Genomic DNA, 10343 nt, shown 5'->3' on the forward strand with positions numbered 1-10343 from the left:
AGTGTCGGATTCGTGAAAGTTTCCGTGCGCTCATCGAGCATCTGTCGCAATGCGGTAGCATGTATCTCGTAGGAGATAGTTTCTCAATTCTTGTACATGAATTCACATCGCTTACAATCGACGTTGAAGTCGTTTCCTAACTGCAAGTCAAGGGGATACTTTGAGTCGCGCGCGATATATTTTGCACGACTCCAACATCCGGATACCGTCGTAGGGCCTCGCCCAGTCCGCCTCTACTAGGTCGCTTGGCCTAGGCCCGCTACCAACCCGTTACTTCAGGAGCGTCCAAGTAGAAACTGGGTGGGAGCCGAAATAATCCGACATATACGTCAGACTTACCAGGTCCATCGAGCTTCACCATCTACTAGAGGGTTTTATGTGGTCGCTCGCGTGGCAGATTTTGGACGCGTGCCCAAAGAGAGCGTTTCGAGTGTACCATCCCGCGGTATCCCGTCCCGAAACCATACCGTGCACGCAGCGCCTCGGCCGGTCTTCACAAGCCACGATCAATGACGTTCCACCAGAACTCGGACCTCGGCGCACCCACTTGAGACTTTTTCTTTTCTAGCCACCCCGCTGCCCACGATCATTATGTTCCGGAGCCGCGCGATAATAGCCGGTGGTGCTCTATGCTCGAAAATTTGCTGAACGTCGAGTGTCGATTCTGTGCCCTCATCCGTCCCGTCAAGCTTCTGCCCGCCAGGTATCCTCAGACGCTGTATTAAAATAATCAAAGCCAGCCAACGCTGAGCCTACAGAGAGCTGCACGCTAGGGAATTTTGTCTTTTCGATTCCGTCGCCGCTCCGGTGTTCAAGCCATCTCAGTGTTACCCCTGGACTTGGCCCTGAACAGTAAATATGATCGAGATTGCGATCTTCCCGAACGCAGATCTCCTAGAAACTTTCGTTCAGTCAGCCGCCGCGCGCATGCACACCCTTCGCTGGATGCTACACACCTAATGTTTATTTTATTTGACATCCATAAAGCATTCGCTATGTTGTAGTGGTGTAAGGTCTCCAACGTCTTGAGCATTGAGAACAGAATGCCGGGTGAGGTTCGCGTGGCTAGCCAATGAGATCAACGATGTCGTATATCCCACGTGGTCGAGCCCTGCCGAATCACAACATCGGGGCGGGGTATGCGCGCAATATTGCACCATGACGAGGACACCCTGTGCCTCACATTATCTTGCGATACTGACGAACTCGAGACCGGAGATGCGGAAAACATGGCGTACATTGCTCAAATAGCGGACCCGGTGGAATTTTCGTCTTGTCGCCCCTCTCCTCTCGCCCAGCTTCGCGTCTGTTCATCGCACGGCGTCCGCCTGTAGCATCAAGAGCTATGACCACCAAAGGAGATGTTTCGCCGTATGCCTCGTCGGAAAGGTCCTCGGCAGATGTGAAAGAGGAGGCTCAGGTCGCGCTTGAGCAGCTCGACCCGGAGCTGGTCAAGAAGACGTGGCGGAGGGTGGACTGGCACATCATGCCCATCGCAGTATGGCTATACCTGGCTTCATACATTGACCGGTAAGTTCCTCGGATGTTCTGCTTTTTAGTATATCTGAAATGCGCACCTCCAGAGCAAACATCGGAAATGCAAAAGTCCTCGGAATGGCGACTTCCCTCCATTTGACGCCCAACCAGTACAACTGGGCACTGTCAATTTTCTTCATTGGCTACGTTGTCTTCGAGACGCCCTCGAATATCCTGCTCCGTAAACTGAGCCCGCGGTGGTATATTCCCGCGCTAACGGTACGTCGAACGCGGTACGAGAACCAATTGCGTGTTGAACCCTACGAATACAGATTATCTGGGGTGTGATCTGCGCCCTCTTTGCTACTGTCAAAAGTGCATCCGGGCTCTTGGCTATCCGCTTCTTCCTGGGCTTGGCGGAGGCGGGCTTCCTGCCCGGAATCATCTACTGGTGTAAGTTTCGACGGTTGTTTCGAAATCGTGAGCGTGTGCTGAACCTAATTTTAGTGAGCTGCTGGTACCCTCGCTCTGTGCTGGGCAGACGCTTCGGCGTGCTGTATTCCACAGTATCGCTTACTGGCGCCTTTGGTGGCTTGCTCGCTACCGCCATCCATTCCCTAGACGGTACCCATGGAATCGCCGGCTGGCAGTGGATCTTCATCGTCGAGGGCTGCATAACCGCAGGCTTCGGGCTCATCGCAGCAGTCGTGATGTCAGCCTACCCTGCGACCGCCAAATTCCTCTCGGAGGAAGAGCGGCGCGTTATCATCCTCACCAATGAGACCGACCGCGCGGAGAAGGCCGCGGAAGGGTTCAACGGGAAGCAGATCAAGTCCGCCTTCACCGACTGGCGCACATACGTCTGGGCGCTCGTCTACATCTCCATCTACATTCCCGTCTATAGCGTCATTCTCTCCCTTCCTTCCGTCGTCACCGGACTGGGCTACAAGGGCACACGGGCGACGCTGATGGCGTGCCCACCATACGGCCTTGGATTCATCATCGTCCTACTCGCCGGGTGGTCCGCGGACAGATACGGCCGCCTCTTCTACCACTACCTCGGCGCCGTCATAGTCACCATGGTCGCGCTCATCGTCCTTATGATCGTCGAGAACCTGGTTGTGCGCTACATCATGTTCTTCTTCATCATGTTCATGTGCGTTCTTCCTGCTGTCTTCATATAAGCTCGTGCGCTCATGCTCACGCTGGATTCCGCCCAGGTTCATCCCCGTGTCCATCGTCTGGGTCTGGCTTACGGCGAATCTCGCAGGCCCAAACAAACGCGCCGCCGGTATGGGCCTCGTCTTCTCCGTCGGCAACATCGGTGGTACGGTCTCAGGCCAGATCTACCGCGCGGAGTGGGCACCGCGCTACGTTCAGGGCCACGCTATCAATCTCGCATGTTACGTGATTGCAATCGTCGCGGGGACGACGCTTTGGTGGAGCTACAAGGCCGACAACCTTCGACGCGACCGCGCTGCTAACCAGACGGTGAAGCGGACGAATCCGCTTGACTTATCGGGAGAGGACCTTGGGGACCTGGGCGATAGGTGAGTGTCATGTGTGGTACTAAGCTCGGAGACGACTGTTCTGACACTTTGGCTGTAGACATGCTAGCTTTAGATATTATCTGTAGATTACAACCACGCATAAAACGGACCCGCAGGGGGTCCGATAACGAGACACGACTGTATTGTAGCTTCACCTATACGAGCTCTTCCGGAATCTCAAATGTCCGACACGAACTTGCCTAGCCCGTTCCGAGTTCCACCCCGTTCTATGGTCATGAAGAGTCGTAATCCCAATGCCCCACATGTTCCTCGAAAGACCGCGTGTAGGGTGAGGCGGCGCGGGGAGAGGGAGGACGAGGACGAGGACGGGCCGCATCTTGCCTGAGTGTACGCAGCTCCGCGAAGGACTCTTCGAGAATCTGCAGCTTGTCTTGCCAGTTCCCGTCAGAGTTGAGCTGCCGCCCCTGCTCTACGACGTCTGCGAGTACGTCGATGAACTCATCATCCAGCGTGCGCGCGTACTTGCGCTCGAGCGTGACCAGCCGGAGCGCGATGCGCGCTATCGTATACAGCAGGGTGGACTCGTTCCGCCACAGCGGTGTCTCAAAAAAGGCACGGAGGTGACCGAGCGTACTCTGAAGGTTTGCGTGGAGGTCGGTGTAGTCGGTGAGCGAGAGCGAGGGCAGCGTCGCGAGGCAGATGAACAGGTGGCACGCGTCTAGGAAATGTTTGGTCCCGTGCATCTCGTTGTTACGCGCAATGGCGATGAACTTGACGAGCGCTGCGAGGTCTGATAAATGCAGTAACCATAATTAGGAGAGACGTCGCACCGAGAATTAGCGACTACACGTACCGTGACAACCTCCAGCGAAGTGCACGTCGGCCAACTCCAAGTTCCTCCACAGCTGATGATAGAGGACGTTGAAGGCAACATGCCGCACCTTCTCGTCCGGGTCATTGGAAAGCGCGAAGAATACGCGACAGAAGTGGTCGTAGGTCAGCGGCAGAGCACGGACGAGCAGCGGCTCGAGGATGCGGATAGTGCGGAGTGCGTCGTCGTGGGCCGCTCGTGTCGGTACCCCGCGTGTCCTGTGGAGCGCGTCGAGCGTGAGGTCGGTCAGAACTGCGACCGACTCCGTGCGACCGTTCCGGCTGTCGAAGTAGGGCACCCCACCCTCGATGCGGTCCGCGCGGTGTGTCATGATATTGTAGTACGCTTTCATCGCTGCGTCCGGGGGCATGTCGTCGAGGCAAGGCCGAACGACGTCTCGCAAAAAGGCGTCGTCGAGGAAGGTGGCGTCCGCCTCGACGACGAGGTGCTGGTCGAGAACAGAGCCGGATGCCTCTACAAGCATGCGTTCGCGGGCCACCCAGCTATACGTGTTTGGCTTGTTCGCGAAGTGCGCCAGCTTCTGGACGCACCTCTTCGCATAGCGGTCGCGGGTGCGACGGAGATAACCCTCAGCGCCTTGTGTGGTCATTCCGTTGGCGTACGCGGAGATGGAACGGCAGATGCTACGCAGAGGGCGCTTGAAGCCCTGGAAAATGACGAAGAAACCCCAAGCCTGAGGGGACTGATAGGAGCAGTCGTCGTTGAAGGTCGGGAGGATAGTGGTGAGAAGGATGAAGAAGAGCAAGATGGCAACAAGGATGGTTGCGATGTATGTGATTTCCGTGTTGAGCTGCTCCAGAAACAGAACGAGGCCAATGAGAAAGAGAACCATAGCACCCTGGAGGAGGACGGGGAGGAGCATCATGATTTCGGCGACTCTCCATTTCTTCAAATTATCGCGACGAAACTGGCGTACCCGGGCAATCTCGGGGGATACGCTAGCTAGCCCGCTAGTGTACTGGTTGAGCCATTGTCTGACGAGGATGCTGATGGAGGCGGCTGCGAGACTACAGATAAGGGCTGAGAACCATAGGGCGTTGATGGCGACAGAGTAGCGTGGAGAGGGGCCTGTGGTAGGGAGCGATTGTGCAGCAAGAATACTCATGAGGGCACTGGCGTTTATTTGCTGAGTGCCATCGGCCTGGATGGTGATGAACGTGAGAGGACTGGAATTATTAGAATTCTGTGGTTGTAGCATCTTGTATGCTTCAACGTCAAAGGCCGTCAGAATGGCAGAGAATAGGGCAGCCTATGGCAGCCCACAATAGGTCAAATTTGCACTCATCCTACGTGTGGGGGTATATGTACTCACGAAAACGAGTTCAGCGTCGATTTCCTCCTTCCAGGCCTCTATCCTCGCGTCTTCGTGATCCTTCATTGCTGTTGCGCACCGCGTCCACGCTTCAAAGGAAGCCGACTCTCCTGCCGAAGTCATCACGGTCGTTGCGGGGGACTGGAGGGCGTGCACCTACCACGGCCTCGTTAGCGAAATGCAGTGAGTCGCACGTCAACATACACACAGATGTGTACGCGGTGGGATCACCCCGCGTTCGTTTGCGACCAGCATGTGGACTATCGGGCTAAGAGAACCCTATTCAGCTTTGATAAGTACGGACAAGTGATGAACTAACCCCTCTAGTGGCAGCTCCCTCGTCCCGCCCTCCTTCGGCCTCTCTAGACGACTGACTCAGTACCCGTCGGTCGCGAAGATGCACCCTGGTGAATCGCTTCTTAGTAAAGGAGGCCATCGTGATCCTTGGATATTAAACGATGATAGATGAAGCGAGCGTGAAAGAAGGGAGGGGGCGCCGTCCGCAGATAGCCAAGCTTTATGCGGGAGCATTGCCAGCGGTGCAGCTTCCTCTTCGTAGGGCGCTGCCATGATTGTACGACTACGGAAAGCGTTATCCTTCCTGTGCGACTGCGAACATGACCATGAGTAGGACATTGACAGCCAGCACTCGAAAGACCGGCAGACTTACCCATACCGCCAGGTCCCATCGCATTTCGCCCGCGCCAACTCGGTCATGAGGAGATTAAGTTATACGCAACAGGCGAACGTGCGCACTAGGAGTTGCTCTGCGGATAGTGAAACTGAAGGTATCCTAATTCGGAACTTCGATTGAGCACGTTCGTCCGTCAACGTCAACTTGACATCGTGAGATCACGCCGAGGCGTCACCGAGCGGTCAAACGCGAGAAGTAAAGATACTATAACAATAGTAGATGGTACATCGTCAATAACGGAAAATTAGGAAGCCTCGCTTGACCTCTGTAAAGGCCACTCAGCTCGTGAAGTAGGATGAGGGAATATCGAGCCCTGTTCGTCGTGCACAGTCGAACAGCAGGCTGTGACCGGTTTAATTCAGCTGCCAGCAACTGGGACAGCCAAGCGTCAACATCTGCGGCGAATTGAGATGATAGCAGCGTACGCCGCAGAAGTACTAGTGACGTGTTAGCACGATCCGGGCGAAGGCGGAAAACTCAGCATACCAGTGTATACGGTACCGTCACAGATGGTAGCCCCGACTACGCCGATCTCGGTCCCCACCCCGACCGCCACCCCTATAACCGTCCCTGTCCCTATCCCAGTCCCGGTCTCGTGCCTTGCCAGAATTGCGGTATCCAGAGCGCTCACCATTCCGGCTCCGGTCGCGATCTCTACTCCGTGAGCGACTCCGGCTTCGAGTGCGGTCCCTGCTTCTGCGGCCTTTGCTTCGATACCGGTCCCTACTCCGGTCGCGACTCCTGCTTCTGTGGCGGCTCCTGCTCCGGGTCCTATCCCGCCCTGTGCTCCGATAGCGGTCCCGGCTCCGGTCACGGTCCCTGCTCCTTTCGCGAGTTCTGCTTCGGTCGCGATCTCTACTGCGATCCATGTCCCAGTCGGAGTCGAACTTGGGATACGAATCCCGCTCGCGCTTGATGACCACAGGGAGTTGTGATGACGCGCTTTGAGAGCCGGAGTTGAACTGAGAAGAAAGCGCCGTAGGGAGAGCCATCGCGGAGGTAGAGCCCAAGGGTGAGACGTGTGCTAAGCCAGGAACAGTAAACGAGGGGAGCGGTGGAGGCGGGGGTACTGCTGGAAGAGCCATTGAGGCCGGTGGCTGCGCGGATAAGTTAGCGCCAGATGAAGCCAAAAACGGAGGAGTGGCGGAGGCCTGTTTGATTGCAGTTTGGCTGAGGGCGTTCGGTATGTTGCCTAGATGCCCGTACATGGCGAGCAGTTGCTCGAGCGAAGCCTGGAAAACCTGATCCCCGGATGTCGATGCTGTAGATGGGGATTGCGAGGTTTGGCTAGCAGCCGCTTGCAGCAGAGACGCGGTGTTGATGGCGGGAGGCTGAAGCGGGATGGGATGCGGGACATTCTGAACCTGAATATAGGCGTGAGATCAGATGATAGCCTTATAGGTCACCGACTTCTGACTTACTGAAGAGCTACTGACTGGTTCATCCACTTGCCTGACGAGCGAGAAATCCACACCCGTTAGACCATCGGTAGGCGCATGATGGAGTGGTACCTACATAGCGTCCGGATCGCCACTGCCGGTTCCACCACCTGAACCGTTCGCTGGTGCCATGGAGCCAGCGTCAGGTACGACGGGAGCAGGCGCAACGATATCCCTCGGCTCTACGGCGCTGGACTCTGAAGGTACGGGCGTCTGAGGCAAAGGGGAAACCGCTGCTGCCTTTTTCGTTTGTTTCGTCACCTTTGAGAGTCCTAGTGTTTCAGAAAGACTGAGAGATTCGGCGGCGGCCGACAAAGCCGTCCTCGTGTTTCTGGTAGTGAGGCGGCTGGTCGAAGCCTTTGGCGCTGGGGTAGAGGACTGGGGAGTGGACGCAGGAGATGTCTTCGTCGTGGCATTGGCTTTGGTAGCCCTTGCTGAGGCAGAGCTTTTTGGAGGCGCTTTCTCTACCACCTTGGGTGCAGTTGTTTTGGAGGTCGTCGCCGTAGCAGCTTTCTTGGTCGTCGTTCCCTTGGGCTTTGCAGAAGATGTCGTCGCCGAGGTGATCTTAGCAACGGAACGAGAAGAAGACAGGGAGGGTCGTTTCTTTGGCGCGACCTCCTCGTACTCAGAGGCGCTGCTCTCAGTATCCTGATGCCGACGTCTCTTGTCCTTGGCCGGAAGCGGGACTGGTTTAGCGACCGGAGCTTTATGCGGCTTGATTGCGACGGCCGCAGGCACGTCGCCCTTCCCATCTCCCACTAGATCGAGGTCGTCGAGTCCTCCTGCGATGAACTGAAACATGGTTTTGAGGACCTTCGAGTTCTGGCGGATGTCTTCATGATGACTGCGCACGTCTGCGCGCATGCGCCAAATTGCTTGAGACAGCTGCTTGAGCGAATGGGTCTTGCAGAAATGAGAAATGAGTACGCCGATCATTGTGAACTCGACCGGCGACACCCGCCCCGGCTTGCTGAATGCGGCGTTGTATTTCTTGTCCTTGACCAGGGTGATGAAGATGCGGAACGTATCAAGCACATCCTGTCGTGTCTTCGCAGGAATAGGCGAAGATGAATAGAGCCATTTCTCGAGCCGCTGTACACCCGGATACGCAGTGTTAGGGTACGCGTCGATGAGGAGTATGATAGTGGCTAGACACTGGAAGTCTTTGCCACGATCGGTTCCCCAGTCTAGGTCTTCACCGAACCCGTCCTCACCCAGCACAATTGATTGAACTTCGCGAATAAGGGTTGGCCACGGCCCAGGGATTGCCTGCAGGCGTTCTAAACAGCGCAATTTAGGAAGTCCTTTCGGTGGATATTGAGGAAATCTGAAGTCATACCTGCTGGTGTGAGGGCCACACCAAGTTGTACGCGCTATCGACCCGTAAGCGATAGTATAAGTGTCAACGAGTCCGAATGACCCACCTGGAATATTTCTCGTTCCTGGTCATCCGTAAGATTATCGTATTCCACGCATACAATCTGTTTGTTCGAAAGGGCCGCCAGCAGTGGCTTTGGGAGAATGGCACGCTTCTCGCCCGCGCGCTCCTGGCACCAGTACTTCTTGTTTGTAGCGCTGTCGTGCCCTGTCAGCATAACTCGCAAATTATGAGATAGGAGTCCTGGGACATACTTGTCTCTATCTGAGGATACGCGTGTATAAGACAAGGATATACTGACGGATGAATGTATTGACGTACGAGGTATCTGACATTTGACACAGCATATTCGCAGCGTTGGCATAACAATAATTGCACGTAGTCATGAAGCGCACTCACAGTACCATCCATGAATCTGGGTTCGCAAGTTGTCAGAACATGCACTACTACGGTCTCCCGAAAGACACGGAAAACAGCGACAATACAGTGACATATGGTGTATTCCCCTACCCACGCTGAGTGCATTAGCAATCATACAACCAAAGATAAAGGACGTTGGACCATGAATGCTTCCACCCATTTCGATTGCGTTACTGGTAACTCGCTACTCCTAGTATCGTATCATGGTTACGACGTAGACACGGGACTGCTCGTCTCCGTCACACCTTAACCCCTGACAGTAGCGCGATAAACTTCATGTCGACGCCCAGTGCCACATCTGAGGCGCGATGACTACTGCGACCGGCGTCGATAATGCGCTACCCCGGTCCCCTTTACCCTCAGAAGAGTGTGGATTTTTGGCGGCACGGCAGATCAGAATTGGGGCGGCCGTCGACAATAGCAGACGTCCGACCGAATTCCAGCCCTACCGATGCCAAACCATCTCTATTATGCAAAAATTACTCACAATTGGATTGAAGTCAACCTCTGCTTTCCGTCGATGCATGTGCGAGTCTCAGAACCATCATCACGCCTCTGGACAGCTAGATGGAGAGTGATAATGAATGTCAGTGTTCTGGGCTTCGTCGTAGAGAAATCGACAAACCGAAGATGACGGGAGGGATGTAAAAATTCCTCAGTAAAGAGTCAATGAGGCCGACCTGCTTTGCCTCGGTCCAGACAACATCTGCGGGGTCGTCAGCAAGCAGTGTCACAGGGAAGACGATCCGCGTCCATAATTACATACCTCGCTGGTACTCCGGATCTAATTGAACAGTGTTGTCGACGATCTGATCTATATTTTCTCGTGAGCGGTCGCGACCGAGCTTTGCAGGGAACGAGGTACCATATAGACTCTGCGCGGTATAGGTGGTCGTTCGGTAAGGTTGTAGAAGGTTTGTTACCTGACGTATATTAGCCACGAAGGATGTCATTAAAGAAAGTGCGCCACTCACTTTGTACTCTTCCTTCGCCTTTGCCTTTGCCTTGGTCTTGGTCTTCGCCTTCTTTGGTGCGGGCGCATAGGTATCCTCGTCGGAGGAAAGCTCAGTGAGACTTGACTCCCAGTCTGAGAGCATTCAGGCAGGTCTGGGAGGCCTTCAAGGTCGTCCGATAGCAGAGGAAAGTGGTGGTTGCTGTCCAAGTTCGTCGGACAAAAGCAAGACCAATGGAGGAGCATGGAGGGACGAGAGCACGTGACTG

General features: G+C 55.1%; 3 protein-coding genes across 3 annotated transcripts; 1 reads left to right on the top strand and 2 right to left on the bottom strand.

The window, feature by feature from the left end:
• Positions 1-1414: 1414 nt before the first annotated feature.
• TRAVEDRAFT_155685 (MFS general substrate transporter) lies at positions 1415-3162 on the top strand. Its single transcript, XM_008046243.1, has 6 exons — positions 1415-1530; positions 1584-1755; positions 1809-1929; positions 1984-2632; positions 2697-3026; positions 3085-3162. The coding sequence occupies exons 1-6, from the start codon at positions 1487-1489 to the stop codon at positions 3110-3112; spliced, it is 1344 nt and encodes a 447-aa protein (XP_008044434.1). The 5' UTR covers positions 1415-1486; the 3' UTR covers positions 3113-3162.
• A 661-nt stretch (positions 3163-3823) lies between these two features.
• On the bottom strand, positions 3824-5338 carry TRAVEDRAFT_134756 (uncharacterized protein; the record flags this gene model as incomplete). Its single annotated transcript, XM_008046244.1, has 3 exons — positions 3824-4361; positions 4482-5128; positions 5192-5338. Coding segments are annotated over 3 exons (1332 nt in total), but the record flags the coding sequence as incomplete, so codon positions are not given.
• A 2772-nt stretch (positions 5339-8110) lies between these two features.
• On the bottom strand, positions 8111-10219 carry TRAVEDRAFT_135045 (uncharacterized protein; the record flags this gene model as incomplete). The annotated part of the gene is made up of 8 exons (XM_008046245.1): positions 8111-8628; positions 8664-8697; positions 8749-8899; positions 9610-9685; positions 9748-9828; positions 9889-9936; positions 9988-10045; positions 10097-10219. Coding segments are annotated over 8 exons (1089 nt in total), but the record flags the coding sequence as incomplete, so codon positions are not given.
• Between the last annotated feature and the right edge of the window lie 124 nt (positions 10220-10343).

This window comes from Trametes versicolor, assembly GCF_000271585.1.
Source record: "Trametes versicolor FP-101664 SS1 unplaced genomic scaffold TRAVEscaffold_13, whole genome shotgun sequence".
Lineage (NCBI taxonomy): Eukaryota > Fungi > Basidiomycota > Agaricomycetes > Polyporales > Polyporaceae > Trametes > Trametes versicolor.

Bases quoted from the DNA above. Each gene is read 5' to 3' on its own strand.
- TRAVEDRAFT_155685 (XM_008046243.1), top strand. From the start codon at position 1,487: ATGCCCATCGCAGTATGGCTATACCTGGCTTCATACATTGACCG. The intron at 1,531-1,583 runs GTAAGTTCCTCG...GCGCACCTCCAG, and splicing joins CTGGCTTCATACATTGACCG to AGCAAACATCGGAAATGCAA. The intron at 2,633-2,696 runs GTGCGTTCTTCC...GATTCCGCCCAG, and splicing joins TTCTTCTTCATCATGTTCAT to GTTCATCCCCGTGTCCATCG.